Here is an 18,369-nt window from a genome sequence, read left to right as displayed (position 1 = left end):
ACACAAAAATATATTAATTATCATTCACTTGTAGCCAAGCCGTGGGTTGATAACATTTAATATTATTATAGTAATATATTCTATATTATATTATTTTCAAAACTGTTATCATTTTCCCCAGCTTGCACGAATGATATTTTATTTTATTTTTGAGGGGTAAATTTTATGTACTGTTTCACTCGGTATGTAAGCATCGTCTCGAAACAAACTTATGTAATTATGTTAAAGTTATTCAGGATGAGAAGACGAAACTGTAAGATGTTGCTGTTATATAGCTCCCTTAAGAGAAGTCTTATCTTCCTAATGCCTGGCATAAAATGAAGGACTGGGAATGTATTTATGTACAGGAGATTATGCTGACGGTAAGCTCGTAAATCATCCGAGTCTGTGGGTTTTGGTGTCTTATCGTCAGCTAAGGCCGGCTCTTCGTGTACCAGGATTAATATTTTAAAATAGACAGATTTTCAGAATTGTAGGAGTTTTTATTGTACATAAATAGAATTAGTACTGGCACAATAATTTATATAAGGCCGTCATAACCTTATTTAAAATTCAACTGTGAATATGATAACCTTATCTGAATTAATCTAATTAACATAGGAAAGATAAAAATAATTATAAAAGTTTTCTTTATTAATTATTTTCTCTATTTTACTTTTTTTTTTTTTATGACTTTATACTATAAGTAACAATTTTAAAACAAAATAGTTCTTTATTAATTTATTACCATATTGGATAGTTCTTTCCTATCTCTAACATTTATACTTTAACAATATTTTTAAAACAAGCTTTTATAAAATTATATATAATCTATTATTTGCATTTTTGATTGTTTGATAAAGAAAAGTCAATAAGCAAATGCTTTTATAACATTATTCTTTTACTTTCTTAACTAATTTACTAGAGAATTATTGGTTGAGTCACAAATTTTATATGTATCACTACTTCAATGGAGTTAGACCCATGACTAAAGGATCAAAAATCAATGTTTTATGATAGTTTGGAGTACCCGACCAAATTATTATTATTATATAATTAGATTCTACAAAATTGCAGATCATAAGAATAAACAGAAAGGCATACGGAGTTTTTTTTGTGAATGTAGTTATCCGTTCGAGTTTAAATATAAATCAATGGTATAAATAGATCTCCAAACTGTAAATCATGGAAAGTCATCTTTCAGTTTTTATGTATCAAAGGATCAAAATTTATTATGACGTAAAATAAGTCAAAATTATCAAGTGTGAAGTAGACTTTTTCTAAGAGAAAATTGATCTCTATCTTCGAAGTTAAAAATAATGTACTTATTTCATAAGAAACTAAAATATATTGATGAAATACAAATAAAAGTCACAGAATTATTTTATTGCTAACTTTTTATTTATTGCGGTGAACAAATTCAATTATTTTTTTGTTATCATTCAGTTCAATAAATACTTTTACAAGAAGGAAACTGAAAGGTCTTGGTGTTGGATATGGAAAACACCAGATAATGAGGAAATCTTGGATGAAGATATTAAGACTGAAAATAAACACTCAAAATAAAGAGGTCCTAGATTAATGACGTATCAGACTAACAGGGTGTTAATGTCCTTGCAAAAAGTGGAATTAAAACCGCTTTTTAAGGGCGTAGAATTTTTTTTCCCGTTTTTTTATTAGAGCAGCTGCCATTACTCGAGTCTTGCTTCATCAGTCCTCTCTGCCTAAATCAACCGGTCTGAAAGATCGCTCGGCAAATTGTTCCGTTTCCAGCATTTTATCTTATTCGTTGGACAAGTCTTCCTTGATGGTGCATTTATTCCGTGTCGGATGCCCTATCATGTCATTTAGCATTTCAGCACTTATGAAACCCTGCGAAAGATAAATTTTCAATTATCTATCAATGTCCTGAAAAGAATCATTGTGACTCGTTTTCTCTTAATGACTTAATATTTTGTTCTTCAAACTTTTAAATGACTCACGGCTTCAGTAAAACAGAAAATAATTATCTGCCATAGCCGGATTTGAACCCGAGTCCTAGAAAGTTAGTAGCGCAGTGCTTACCACCGATCCCAAAAATTAAATGGTTCATGTAGTATGATATATTTTATTTTATTATATTTTGGCTTGAGGGTAAAACTATCACGTATATAATATATCATATTATCATGAGAGTGGTTTTATTAATTAATAATGCCTCTTCTAGTAAAAATATACGTGTTAAAGTAAATAATTAACTATATGAAACTCTCTTACACTTCAAGATAATACTTCTAGACAAACGAGCCAAAATTGAGTAATTGTTAAGTTGAGTAAATTAATTTATAATTATTAGAGGAGAGTATTAATTATTTATTGATATGGTAATATATATGTAGTTGTATTTTGTATATATAATACATGTTAGTAATATCCAAAGTAGAATATATTCCAGAGAATTAAAAAGAGATTCATCGTAAGTTCATCTCCTCTCAATCACGTACTGCCATAAAAAATAAACAAAACAGTGCCCAATTCACTTTTATGTGACTCATTCCAGTGTTTATTGTTTGTTTTATTTCTTTATTTAAAAAAAAATCGTACCTTTATCATAAACTCTAGTTTCGACAAGGGGTGAAATATAATTTTACTTGAAGATTGCAGACTGACCGTGTGTATCAATAAATGGAATATGGTCCGGGTGCGGTCAAATAATACTCAAGTAGTAAATTGGTGCACTATTTTTATTTGAGTCTGTAAAAATAGTACACCAATTTACTTTTTGAGTTTTATTTGACCGTACCCGGACCATATTCCATTTATTATAATTTTACTCGTTGGCGTATATTTAAATAAATAGCCATTGTAACATAACAAGCTATAAAATGAAGCTAATTAGTACGTGGATAAATCTAAATTAATTCGAGAAGATCCAAAAATCTTTCATTCCTTTGGTATTTTCTACTTTGAGTTTCTCCTACCATTATTCTTATAAATTTCTTGTAAAGCCTATGGAATTTTTCGATATATGTGATAATTGATTTTTTTTTTAATTTTATTATTATTTTTATTTTATTAATGTACGTTATCAGTGTTGTCATATATCTCTTTTAGCTGTTTCATAGCATTCTGTTTGTGTTAATAAGACAAAATATTTCTCAATCGTTTGTTTTGCCTTCCTTAATGTCTTCATGCTCTCTCGCACTTTTATGATGTTTAGGTCCCACATAAGTGAGTAAGTATGTATAAATATCCAGTCACTGTATTCTGCGCATTCAGCGAATTCAGAATTTTTAGTCAATGCCTAAGCGAATACAACATGCCATACAAGTCTTAAGAACATAAACCTCAATGTGTGCCGTAATTCTTCCTGTTCAAAGCGTACTAAACAATGTAATAAATTTTGAGTTGTAAGTAACTTTAAAGTGTCAGTGAAGCTTGAATGAATTAGAGGTAAATTGTTAACATGACAGTCTCCATTAGTAGCAGACTTCCAAACATATCTGTAAACTTTTGAGTAACAAAGGTCATGTGAAAATGAAAGTGAAAGTAAATCATAAAAACAAAAAAATAATAATAATAAAATAAATTAAAAATAAATTTTACTTAGGTCAATTATTTACCTAAAGAAGTAATTTTATTTTTTGTTTGTTTATAATATCATAAAACTGAAAGAACATTCTTAATATACGTGTATACAGCCTGTACTGATTTTTGTGCACATAATCACGTGTAATAAATATTAGCATGCTTCAATAAATCGTAATTTATGTGTACTAAAATTGCAAAGGTATAAATATTATGTTAACTTCAGTAGGAACGTAACATTGTGACACGTTAGCTAAAGTTTGCTAAGTGCGTGCACTATATTAATTTTCGTCGAATATGTAATATATGCCATTCCCTTTAATCTGTAATGCTGATGTTTAATGTATTCCTAATGTATTATTGATAGTATAATAATGTTTTAGTTATTTATTAGGGATGGAATATTTATGAGTTTGTCGTATTGGTAAAATTAAATCATAAAGAAGAAGTAGGTACAATTTTAGTTAGAGTGCATACCGATATGAAAATTGTGTATACAAAAGTATGACATATCACATTTTATTTTCTCTTGCATATTTATTATAAGAAGTTATTTATTGTTTTTTTTATAAATTTGATGGAAAATATAAATTAATCTTATACAACTTTATTAAATTCTCTAAAATTTAACTTAATGTTAAATTATTGTTTTTATATGTTTTCTTTGATATTGTTAATTATTTTTATATAATTTAATGACTTATTTGGAACGAGGTTGAAAATTTATTGTTGATAAAGTGATAGACTGTAGTCAAAAAGTGTAAACTGGATATAATTAGTAAGTGAAATTCTGATAATAATAGGTAATTTAACAAATTTTGATAAAAGTTAGTTGATTGGTGCATTGTGTTTTCCCTAATTTAACTATGTTTATAGTTTATCTACTATGATATATTTTAGCTCTACGAGGTACTAACTGTAATATAACTAATTAAATTATTGTACCTTTAGAGATTTCTCTGGTTTAGTTGCTGCTATTGGTTCCCCTGGGTCTTGTATTGTTGGCCTCAGAGCCAGTGCGTAGTGTCCCGCCATTCCGAAGAGTTCGCACTTGAGGCGAACTATTCTCAATGGTGGATAGCCTCTAACCTGCTCCGAGTAAATCAGCTGAAAATAAAATGGAAAATGTTTTAAAATAGTGAGATAGTTAATTAGTCATATCATATTAATATTATAATAATTTATTTTGGACAATATTTAGTTGTAGTTGATCAGTGAATAATTAATAATATTATACTTCAAATCCATATTATAGCATGAAATTGAAATAAACCCGGTTACACAATTGATATAAAGTAATTTATGATTCATTAATTTTTTATTGTAAGTACATTCTATTATTTGGTGTTGCTTCTTGGAGCTCCCAGAAAGAATTAAAATTTGAAATTTTTATTATATTTTACACCTTAAAAATCAAAGACACTTAAACCAAGGATTTTTAGATACATAAATGGCGATATCACTTTAAATATCTAATTAGGATAATTAAAACCAGCACGTACATATTTTATTATTATAGATACTTATCGATGAAAGTATTTTCATTAGTGAGTCCTAGTCATCTCCAAAACCTGTCACTAATCGAGACTGCCATCTATTGTTTGCTTGTTTTCTGGCACGACAGGCCGTGAAGGTCCAAGGAAATACATCACGTGTCTCTTGACGAGGTTTTCATAGGGTTGTTTCGTCACTCCCACGCCTATTTTTGTGAGTGCCACCCATTGGCTAACGCGCCTCTGCCCGGGGGGAGACAGTGAGTGAATATTATGAAATTATTTGCTTGAAAAAATCCCAGCCGAGCTCGAACTCGAACTCACAAACTTTGGGTTGGCAGACAAGCGCGTTACCACGCTGCCAACGTCGCCCTGTCATCTATTAATCAACTTTAACCCTTTCATAGTGTGGTAAAATTACGAATTCTGATCTAAAGAATGGCTAGTTTTTTCATGTTCGGAAATACTTCGGCAAGTAATAAAAAATGTTTTATACGTGTATGATAAAATTTAAAACACGGGATACATAAGCCGACGTCACAATGCGGGGAGTAGTAGCTTGTTCCTTTCCTCACTTTTTTCTACTTATTTGTTTCTAACAGCACATTACAAAAAGTCGGTTTGATCTCAATTGCAGTTAGCGGAATAATATCAATAAAATGTCTTTGTCATTTGAAGCAGTGTCTAAGGTCTATCGTCTTGGCTTCGTATAGATATTAGTTAGAACTGATATAGCACTAGACTCTGTAGTGAAGGATTGTGTGCTCGGTTTCAAAGTCTACGGTACACTGAATTCAAAACCAAAACAATTTTCCTTCTTTAGTTAAAATTTTTTTAGACAACAGAAGAAGCAAAGAATGTAGCCATTGTCTTAGATATCTTTATTAGACAAAACAGTTTGAAAATTAGAAATAGAAAATTAAATTTGAAAGACAGATAAGATTTGTTTTTTTAATAGTGCTCTTGGTTGTAGATCTATTGTGATTTTTATATATTATTATTTATAGTTATTAAGTAAGCATTGCCAGCGAATCTGTAGGTATTTTTTAGGGTATTTAAGTTACAATAATAATATATCATGAAATATATATTGATACATCAAACTTATCATGAAATGAGGTGGTTCGAAATCAATTATTGTTGTTAAAACATTCAGATGTCTCAAGAATCGAACCCTTGCATAGCCACCGATTACGGTGACTTATAATTTTAATACAAAATTAGTATTTATTAGTAAAGAAGTTATATCCCACACACGTTATTCAGATCCCTGCCCTAGTTAAGATATGACAGCTTTCGCTAGTGCCATTAAAAATTGCAGTAATTATCCTTGATGACTCTCGTTAGAGAGATGGGCACTACAGGTCTACAGGCACTTCAGCAGGCAGTCGTTAGAGGTTGTTTACTGCGACGGGGTACTTCAACAATGTGGGAATGTGGAGTAATCTAGGCCTCAAGTTTACCTAATACTTCATAAAAATTACTCTTTATCGTCCGAATATGTTTAGTTCGTAAATATTAACATGTTGTATCAAGATCAACATAAAAACTGTTGATGCCAATGAGTTGACAAAGTCATAGAAACCTATTTATTAAATATAATGTAGAGAAAATGAAATTTAATTTATAGACGTTTGAAAAAAAGATTAATATCTTTCCTTTTGTTTAAATGTTTCTTTAGTCGATTTTCTGTTTTTAGTTGTACACAGAAAAAATATTATTGTTGTGAAATCTCTTAAGGCATAGTGGAGCAAAGTTGGAATATTGATGGTGGATCTCCTTATACTATAGATGTGGAAAACGGCTGTTTCTAAAAAAGAATCATAATCTAAGTAGCTTGTAAACAATTATTTTTATAATAAAGAAAATTGTTTTTCGATTAACTCTAAAACTATACATCTCCTGTAAAACTGAACTTTTAGCCATTCATTTAAAAGATAGTAAAATTCTCTACAATGCACACATACAATTAACTAAATAGGACCTGTAGTAGCAGTAATATGTATTTTCTGTATTTCGCTCAGCGATTATCGGTCACTGTCGCAGAATTAAAAGCAATAACCTTCAACATACCATAAAATTACACGCCCCCCGCCCTGGACCTACCAACGTCCCAATGTAAATCTACCTACAGCTATCCAAATAACGCAAAATAAACAAAATACCACGTAAAAATATTAAAAATTAATCTGAGAACTACAACAAACTCTGCCAGTACCTACCACTATATTTACAGATAGTTCGAAATCAGATACCACAACATGATCTGCCTTTGTGACACAAAACACAACCCATAAGAGAAAACTGCATCATCTCTAATATTTATACATCAGAACTGAATGCCATAGCATCGGCCCTTTACTTTTGCATGTCAAATATTCCAAATGAAAATATAACAATATCAGATTCCATTAGTGCTCTTCTAGAACTAGATATAATGTATTCGGTTCACCCTCTCGTTCAACGAATTCATGAATACCTAATAATGTTAAAACAAATAGGTAAATCAGTCTACAAGCCTAAAAGCACTGTCCCCTTAGTAGACGTCCTCGCCGAGGGAAGGACTTCGGGCTCTGCAGCTTGAAGTCATCACACCACCACCACCAGGCGGAATGGTCCCTCTCCATTCTATGCAAGCCCCCAACTAGTATGTTACCAATGTGAAACCGCCTTCAGCGGACCCTGTAACTCAATTTATACTGCCATACGGCAAACAAAGTCAGTATGTAATTTGTATATATACTCTGTATTATCATATATTTGTAATTGTAATTATATATCAATAAAGAGGATTTGAAAATTAAAAAAAATCAGTCTACTTCGTCTGGATCCCTGGACATGTTTGTATTAAAGGAAATGATAAGACCGACAAAGCTGCTAGAGAAGCACTAGTCCTCCCAGCTATCTTAACTGCACAGTAACTTGCTCGCCCTTTAAAGGAATGCATAAAAAAAAAAAATGGTAAGAAATGTAGGGGTCCGCCCAAAAATCCATAAAGAAAGATGTAAAGTCCTGGTTATATCAACCTGAAGTAGACGCCGCGAAGAAGTAGCGATCACCCGATTCAGAATAGGACATACTCGAATACACACGTCTACCTCATAAAAGGAGAGGCCCCTCCAAAATGTACGAAATGTAATGATAATCTGAACGTTAAACACATCTTTGAAGAATTCAATTATTACAAAATAACACAGAACCAGTTAGAGATACCAACAAATGTTCCAATGGCGCTGAGAAACGACGAATAAGTAATAGAAAGAATTACTAAATTTAAGAACTTAATAATCAGCCTTTAATTATTGTAATCACCTATTTAACTTAATTAGAATATCCATTTTTCATCTTCCTTTCACCACTACCACTACAAAGTCTATTAAACAAATTATAAGTTAATCCAAAACTATTAAACTAATTATAGTTTAGTCGGATAATATCTTAAACCTCACGTTAAATATTTTAAACCAACAACCAACAGGCATTGATGAACGCCCTTTCAAAACAAACAACAATAATATGTAATATACAAATCTGTGATGATGACGCACATGTCCTCAGATATGCTCTGGTTTTCCATATTTTATTTGCCTAACAATTTTTTTTCAGTATTCTTTGGTTAATTTTATAGAATTAATTAATGGGATTGAATGAATATAAGGGATATCACACTTAATGAAGAAAGATTTATCTCAATAAAATACCACCATTTTTTGATCCGAAATTAAAATTGTCAAAACAAAAAAACTAAAACCTAAATATTTTACTTCTAAAGCGCAACTCAAGATATTTTTTAGTCTGTATTTCATTGGTTCAATTTGGTGTCAATTTAATTTTAAAATATTCTTACCTAGTTTTCTGGTACATTTTTTTTTTCGACTTGCTTTTATAAGACTTTGTGTCATGAATCGAATACATAAGTGGGTGAAGTGATTGGTCATAATGATATTAGAATTTGAGAAAAATTGAATTTAGTAATAGTAGTATAATATTGGTACATAGTATAATTTTTAATTCCTGAGAGCTACAATTCAAGGTTTAGAAAATAAAATAAGATAGTATGAAGAAAGGAATATTTCAAATATTCCTTCAAAGAATAATTTCTTTTTTGTACTAAAATGTAACAATTTTTATATGTTCATCTCTGCAATTAGAAATATTAATATTCTGAATGTTTTTCACTTTGGACTAAATGAATTAAAAACGGCTGAAAAGTTCCAATGAAGGTCTATTCTTTTTCCCTTATTTTTAAAATATATAAATATTTTTATTACCAAAAGTAAAAAAAAAAAAGTTTTAGTAATAACATTGACAAATTACTTAAATGTTGATACTTGATAAAAATTATTTTCAAATAATAGTTTTATAGAGATAATAATGGAAAAATCCTTTATTAATAGAACATTTCAAATCCGTTCTATGACATTTCAATATTCTAGTGACGTCTGTAGATAGAGCTTTCTTTAAGGCTTTAATAAATCCAGTTGCCATAGACCTCGGATCACGCAAGTCACAGCTGATTTGCCTTCGATTTTCTGATTACTATCCAATATGCAATACTCAGAGAGGTGAAAGAAAATTCATTTTTTTTTCTTTGCATCCGTTGATATCTGTGACTGACGACAGTGGAATGAAAGGACAGCTCACTGAATATTAACTAAAAATTTAGCTGTACCTAGAAGTAAGTGTAAGAATTTATGTGAATGGATTCTAATGCTAAATTGTTTGGAAAACACTAAGGTGAAAATTTTTCACTATCTGGAGGGGGGGGGGTCCGTTGGAGTTAAGTGGCAGGTTTTTTCAAAATGGCCGACATATATTTTAGGTTTTACTGCCAATAAACGCAAAAAGTAACTCAATTCTAAATTATTATAAGTAACAGAAATATTATAAACTAGTTTGTGGTGCTTTCAATGAATTTCAAGTTAATTACCCAGATACATTTTTTTCTTTCAAAAATCGAGGAAAAATCATTTTGTGAATAAATTTTGGCAAATATAAAAAAACAGTATTATTAGGAAAATAAATATCATAAAATACTCTATGAGCCGGCACTAATGAAAGTCTTTAGGTTCAATATTTACCTAGTTAGGTTCAAACCAGTTATTCAAACAAATCGTTTCTCGAAACAGCAATAAAGCAACAATTTGTGAATATTTTGGTAAATACAGACAACACTCTTATGAAAACGATCGCTTATATTTCATCAGAACTTATGATCGTTAATATTTCATCGAATAATTTTATAATCAACTGGTTTGAAAAACTGTTAAGTAAACTATTAAAGGTAAATAGATCTATCATTGCTAAAGTTTGAAGCAAGGTAAATAAACCATAAAGTATTTGTTAGTGATTATTTTCATAAAATTAGTAGTTTTCTTGATGTTTGACAGAAAATATTAACAATGTTATTCGTGAATCTGTTCTTCGTTTTATGGAAAAATATATTTGTGTTTGAAAATTTTTATCTTTGAAAATATTGAGAAGTTGTACAATGGCTCAAATATTAGACAGTTTACTCAACATATAGAAAAGGTTTTTGTACAGTTTTTCATACTGTAGGTTGTTTTGAAAAATAAGCTAACATTTTCATATTTTTCTTAATAATTTGAACATTCGATGGTTCCTTTTATAATTCTTTCAGTACTTCTTTTCAAGGACATTAACTGTTCCTATCTCTTAGTTCAGGTAAAATATTGAATTATTTTTTTAAACAAAACATTCTCGTTGTTTGTTAAAAAAAATCCAGAAATCTTAAAAAAAAAATAATTTTCATGAGGGTGTATAGAAACTAAAAACATATATATGCATAGTAGAAACTTTTGATGAGTATACTTTCTACTTCTAGATGTTAAAAATCAATAAATGTTAAAAAAAAACTAATAAAATAAAATTTGAAATCCATTAATTGAAAATAGGTTTTTTAAATATTCACCTAATACACTTTACTACGCTGACAATGAACACCAAAGGTGATCAACTTTTTATCATTTTTTTTTTCACTCAGTCACTGTTGGGCGCTTCAGTCCTTGTAGGACCTGGACCTCTGCCACCATTCTTCCTCAGACTCCTCCAATTTTTTTTTTATTAAATTCAATTCAGGGAAATTAGTTTACAATAATTTCTCGGATAATTTACAATTTTGCTAAACTAATAGTAAATCTACTTTTTCTTCTATTCTGTTTTCTATTCTGTAATTCTATTTTATATTTTGAAATTCTTTTTTCTATTCTGTAATTCTTTTTGTTAATTGGTGCTTTTGAAGTGGTACAATAAATGGTATAAATAAAATGTTTCACATTTGAAGTAGTTCAATATCTACTTTTCAGGGACATTAACTGTTCATGTTTTTTAGTTTAGGTAAAACATTGAATTACTTGTTAAACAAAATATGCTCGTTACATGTTCAAAAAATCAAGAATTCTTTTTTAACTAATTTTTGTTTAAAAAAATTAAAAGTTTTTAGAAAAAACTAATTTTTATGAAGCTGTGTAGAAACTAAAAAAGTAAAAACTTTTAATGAATAAAATGTCTTCTCGACAAAAAAAAAAAAAAAAAAAAATGAATAAACTTTAAAATCGGTTATTTGAAAATAGGTTATACCAACTAACATCTTCACAGGAGGGTATGAAAAAAAAAAAAAATGAAAATAGGTTTCTAAATACCTAAATTCACCGCATTATACTGACATTTAACACCAGAGGAGGGTAAAAATAGGTTTCCTTTAAAATCCAAGTTGGTATATACCTCCATATACTTTTTATTCACTGAAATAGTCACGAATTAATCATTTAAAATTTTCTGATTTAGATAATTAGTCTACTAGTAATAATTTAGAAGAAATAAACTTAAAAATATAGGTGGCGTTAAAAAACTGGATCCCCTGGGATTCATGGAACTTAGTTTTAAATAATTTTCAATTATACAAAACTAATAATATATCTACTTTCTCTATTCTGCACTCTCTTTTCCTTGTTCTGTAATTCTTATTGTTAATATTTATTGGTGCTTTTGAAGAGGTAACTGGATCAAAGTTATAAGTTTTAGTCGCGGGCTTATAACAATGACTAGAAGGATGGAGGAAATTCAAGCTATGTTAAGACAAGATTCCTTAAATTCCTATCCTTTCCGAACAATAGCGGTCGAATATGTGGAAAATCTTGCTAGTTTTCTCCGTTTTTTGACTGATCTCAGTCTCGGATCAGATAATCCTTGATAAAATGACGATTTTATGAACTTAAAACTAAAATTTGTTGCATTTTTTTAACTGTTCAAAATTGACTGGTTCGTTTACAATTTTTTTAATTAATTTATTTGCGATTAGTCTAAAACATTTAAATAATTAAGTGAATTCTAATGATTAATGTAGGTACATTTAAATAATAATAAAATTTGAAATGTAATAGAAGCAAGAAATGAGCAAAAATATAGTTGGATTTAGTTCACCAACAGATATTTTGGATTTTTTTAGTCTCAATTTTCACGATTTATTTCTCAATTGACAATGCTTGCCCAAAACAGAATAAATTATAATTTTATGAAATTGAGAATGGTTTTGAAATGAAAACTTTTTTTTTGTGTTTTTTGACGACGTCTAGAGAGAATTTGAAAAGAAAATGTCTAATTTAAAAAAATATAAGTTCTACCTCGAAAAAGCTACCAATTATAATTTTAATATGATAATTATTATTTATTGTGGTAAAATAAGAATGATCCTTTCTCAATTTTTAGACTTCCGCTTTTTTCTTAGATTAAGTTTTTTTTTTTAAGGCTTAAACTCAAGGTTTAATTAAAGAAATGTTAACATTGACATATTCATTCTCTTCATTGTTTTTAAAAAGATATGGTAGTTATTTAACATGGTTTAGAATTGAATGTAGTAAAAATGCAAGTTTGAAATTTTAGTAATGTGAATTAGCAGCATTCTGATATTTTCGTAGCAAAGATCGAATTGTTTTAATTTATTTTTCTTCGACTCTATTGTGATGACATATACTTCTGCATTCTAATAATGCCATAAACCTTAATACACCTCAATACATTCTACAATGGATTTAATTTATTCTTCTTTTCCCTTTGTTGTAAGTTATATATGATAATGTAATATTCGCTGTACCATTGTGAAGACAGAAATTAATCCATATTCTGCAATATAATTTGCAGACGAAGCATTATTTAAAAGATTGAACAATAAAAATCAAATTCTTTATCGACTTAATGTATCTCCTGTTCATTCAGTATTATTGTAGAATACTGCAACATATATTGACGATAATAATGATCGTCTAGGAGCATTATTGTTTTTATTTTAACTAATTTCAGCCTTTAGTGACCGAAGTATAATGGAAAAATATTAATTTTCTTTCTAACTGTTATTATTTATAATATTTTTTGTTGTAAATATTTATAAAGGAAAAATTTATATTTTTTACAATAATAGTTACGAATAGGGTGGCAAATGATTTAAAACAGTTGGGTTATTTCTCCGTCGTAACTGAAACTGTTTTATTATAATAAATTTAATAAAGAAAAATGATTATTTTTATAAATCAATAGCCTCCATTTTAAAATTTAATTACAATCAACTCTTACTAATTTCGAGTAAACAGCCGATTACGTCGGAAATTACAAATAGGAACAATAGAGGATTACATAAAAAAGAAAGTTCATGAAGTTCCACTCCCAGTTACCTACAGTTAAAGGAGCGGTGGCCTACAACTTGTAAAACCCAACCACAACCTGAAGACTGAAGCCCAGACTGATGCAGAACATCCGATTTTAAATTCAATATATATCAATTCTGTTATTGTCACTCTAAAATTCTATTTTCTCTTAATTTCGTTTTCTTAAATTCACTTTTTTTTTTTTTTTCATTAGAAGTCAATTATTTATATTGTTAAATCTGTAAATGTCATTGTTTTTGCCATTAACTTTACTTTTATCTTTTATTAAGAATTATTATTTTAGACTACTTATTTTACCTTAGTTTTTTTTAAATTAAAACTTTGTATATATCTTCACCCCATAATCAATTGTTAAAAAAAATAAAAATACCTCTTAGTTGAACCATTTAAGGCCCACCAGGTTGATCTAGTATTAAATAAATAAATAAAAAATAATTTTGGGTGTTATTTTAAGTAAGCACACAGGGATGCTAATATCTATGGATACAATAACACGTTGTTCATCAACCCCTTCGTCGATGCCAGGACGTTGCTCCCTTGATAAATTGGTATTTAGCTTTCAAAAACAAACAGAACTTTAGAAAACTTCCCCCTATGGCTCCGTTCAACTTATCCAGCTGTCTACTGTCAACACATATTTTGTTATATTGTCTTAGACCTGGATATACTACAAGAGTTACTTCAATTTAAAATTAATTCAAACCAATCAAAAGATAGGCAATAGGGATTTTACTAATATCATGTTTATGTTCCAATAAAATGAAGAAAAATCTAGTGTGCATATCACACAACATTCAAATACCTCGTTAAGATGAAAAAAATCCTTGTACACAAGAAAACAACTATTTATTATCATTCCGAATTACAATTCCCCGTACTATATATACCATATATAGGTAATTGAACTCAGAAAACATATTGATTGTTGATATAGTTATAACATCTATGAAAAAAAAAGTAATTATCAAATTGTTTCATATTTCTTTATGCAATTGTGTATCACTATACATCTCTACGCATATACGTGAATCAATAATAGATGTTTAATTTTTTTAAGTATACAATATTTTGAATTATTAAAAAATTTTCATTTTTCTGTTGAAAATTCGTATTTAAGCAATTCCTAAGGTATGAAAAACGGTTATCAACTCTGTTACTACCTAGAATATCAAAAAATAACACAAGATAAAAAAAAAACATGTAATATGAAATGAGATCAGAAGAGATTGGTGTATTTAGCTATTTCTAATTTCCTCGTCTCCTTTAAGCGGTTGCATTAGAACAGAATACTCCTTTGTTAATTTTCATATTTAACCATTTTATATTACAAAGAACAATGAGAGATAGTTTTATTTTATAAAACTCGATTTTTTTCTCTATATTAATTTGGGATTTAAGCCATATCATACGATTTTAATAAGAATAAAAACTATCTACTGTTAAAATTTTCTTGATTTTGAATTGATATTAACTACGATTGATCGAAATTCATAATTTTTTTTTTTTTTTTTGAGAAATCGAAAAAAAATTGGAAATATCGACTTTAAAAAGGGGCTCTTCCGGCCTGTGGATTTATCCAAGAAGTTGCTGTATCATCTGCATTTATCCGCTTTCCATAAGTTATATCAGTTTCGTACGACATTTTCTTTTTCTATATATTTTTCTATTATACTTTATTATTTTCGTATAAATTTTTAATATTTATCCTATATTTATTGTATATTAATTTTAACATAGTTTGTTGATTTCTTTTTAAATTTAAATTTGTTTCTCTAATATCTGTATCACTATTTTATCCATTATTCTGTTAAAGACACATTGGGTAGAAGCCAAAATATGAAAGGGAAAAAGAAGGAAGGAAATGAAAAAAAGGGAGAAAGGGAAAAGGATAGAAAAAGAGGGAAAAAATCATGAAAAAAAGTAAAATAAAAAAGGGAAAAGATGATGAAAAATAAGTCATGTTTTAATGTTATATATTGCTAATGTTTATAATTATTATTTTATTATTATATACTTGAATAGGCTTATTTATCGTAAAATTAAAAATAGTATCTGATTATACTAAAATAAGTATGCTGTGAGATTAGCAACCCAATGAGGTAGGTAGGGCAGCACAACTTTGTATTTTAATAAAATTTATCCTCCTAGGCAGTTCACAAACAAACAAGCCATTTTGCGAAACCTGGCTATTTGAAGTTATAAGGCCCCTAACTTGTAATTCTGTCAAAAACTAAAAATCAAAATTTTGCACCATCACAATATTTCTTCTTACTACATATTCCATATATAAGTAATTGAATGAGTAAATTATTATTATTGCCACCATTCGCATCAGACGTCATCAGTTCAAATCCAAATGAGTTGAAAAAATTAGAATATTTCATGATGTATTTATAATATAAAATATTTTATTATAATAGAAAAATTCTGTCAAAAGCATCAGGAAATTTTAGATGGAAAGATAAAAGTTCAATTAGGTTCTCTTCTAGGAACAATAATTGCTTCTAGGAACTCATCGATTCAGAAGCTTCACTTCGGTAGTTACATGCACGTACGCAAAGCTTTGAGAAACTAATTGAATCAAATCTTAATAATTTGTTTTTTTAATGATGACAAATTTACATTATTTATCCTTATTAATACTGCAGTGTATTTTTTAGTTAAATAAACGGAAAATGAATGAATGATGAAGGGCGAAATGTGTATTTATGAACTTTTTAAAATTTATTTTTCTGGAATGAAATTTAATTATAACTTAAATTCACTTATTTTTTGAAAATTTAATATTATTTTCTCTATATGTCTTTTTTTCTGATGAATGTACCTCACTAAACTTTAAACTTAGTCGCATGCAATTATTAAATTTTGAAAAATTTCTTTTTTCATTATGATTCATAACATGCTATATTATTTATAAGATATTAAGAACTGTATTCGATTTAGTTTCATTATATGATGATAATGATAAAAAGGAATCAGGAAATAAATAGATTTTTATAACTTAATAATTGTTTCTATTTTGTTTATTACGATGTTACGTCCCAAACGAAAATGGTAAACAAATATTTTACCAATTTGAGAAATAATTTATCCAAAATAATTTATTAAAATTATATTCGGTTTGAAATGGAAAATTTGAACCGTGAAGGTTCACAATATATTTTAGTAAATTGTCTTATTTTTTTATAATTTGAGAAGTAATATATTTTAGTTTTTTTAAGTTCTATTCAATTATATTTAAATTTTTATTAAATTAAAGAATTAAAAGCAGTATATTAGAGGATATTCTAAAGTTTAGTTACTAGTTTATTGTTTCTGGATATTTGTCTAACAGAATTTAAGAAAGGAGATATTATTTCTTTAAAACAATCAACCCTTGTTATTATATTGTTATAACAAGTTCGATTTTCGAGTTATTTATTATTCATGTATTCAATTTATCGAGAAAAAAATGACATAAAATACTGAATGGAAGAAACACGAGATTGCCCTTGGACCGAGCTCAGCTGACGGCGTCTCTGAGTAATCGCTTGTCTTTCATGAGATGCCGCTTAATTCGATCTAATTATATTCACAAGATCATATTATGTTTTAAATGTTACAAAACATAGGTAAAAATATTGTAATACCGAAATATAAACGTGTTGTAATTTTTAGAAAAACAATGAAATTTGTTGAAAACTATATAAAAACAAAATAAGAACAGCCCAGACAACATAAATTTATATCTTTGTTTAAAAAAAGTGAACACTAGAAATGAGTTTGTAAAAAAATTAAATTTAGAATAAAATATTACAAAGAAAAGAAATTTTCATTAGAATTTTTAAAATTTTACTTTATGTTTGTGAATTTATGTTTTTATTTATGTTTTAATGAACGCATTGTGATAAAACATTCATTGTCGAAAAGCTTTTTTTTTTTTTTTTAAAAATAATATAACAATTAGATCTTCTGTTACTCTGAGCGATCAATCTTTAAAGCCTTTTTACTCCATGTCGCTGATTGTAGCTTTGAAGATTAGTTACCATTTCCATATTAGTAGTTAACAGGATATCGCTTTCATCCGTTCATTTTCGCTTAGTACCGATCTTAGACACTCTGACGTCTTAGACTATTCGCCTACTGAGTGATCTAAGACGAAAAGCCTGTTAAATTATTGAGATACCTAATGTTACTTAGGGAGATTCGACCTTAATTCGGAGAAGGGAGCCACCCCTGTCGGACAAGTTGCTTGTTCCAAATGGGGGATTTGGCGTAAGTTGACTAGCCTGACTGCCGTCAATTAATAATACATGGCGCTGCCAACGAGACCCGCTATTTAGGAACAGGTGACTACTCCCCAATTTTGATCTATTGTAATCACTAATCAGCTATGTAAATGTTTTAATCGTTAAGAGTTATTCCATCTCGTACACAAGTCCTATATTTACAGTTCATGGTTCAGCTAACCGGTAACATTGTATATAAATAGAAAATATTCTTGTTATATATATATATATATGTTAATCGTCATTTAAGCCTTGTGAAACTATGTCAGTAAGGATAAGACCTAGATGATATTAAAGGTCATTCAATTGTACATTGACGAGTCGAGTTTATTCAAAAGCGTTTAAGATAAATCGAAAAAAAAGTAAAAAATCGATTCTATA

General features: G+C 28.5%; 1 protein-coding gene across 1 annotated transcript in view; it reads right to left on the bottom strand.

Annotated features, from left to right (window-relative positions):
* gogo (golden goal) overlaps positions 1 to 18,369 on the bottom strand; it is a gene marked incomplete at its 5' end in the record, with an annotated part of 228,264 nt that overhangs the window by 62,575 nt on the left and 147,320 nt on the right. The window contains 1 exon segment of the mRNA XM_014435703.2: positions 4,492 to 4,653. Within this exon segment, the coding sequence (XP_014291189.1) occupies positions 4,492 to 4,653 (162 nt within the window).

Source organism: Halyomorpha halys, unplaced genomic scaffold (assembly GCF_000696795.3).
Source record: "Halyomorpha halys isolate HHAL.00 unplaced genomic scaffold, Hhal_1.1 Scaffold1653.1, whole genome shotgun sequence".
NCBI lineage: Eukaryota > Metazoa > Arthropoda > Insecta > Hemiptera > Pentatomidae > Halyomorpha > Halyomorpha halys.
This window is presented reverse-complemented; position numbering and strand designations above follow the sequence as displayed.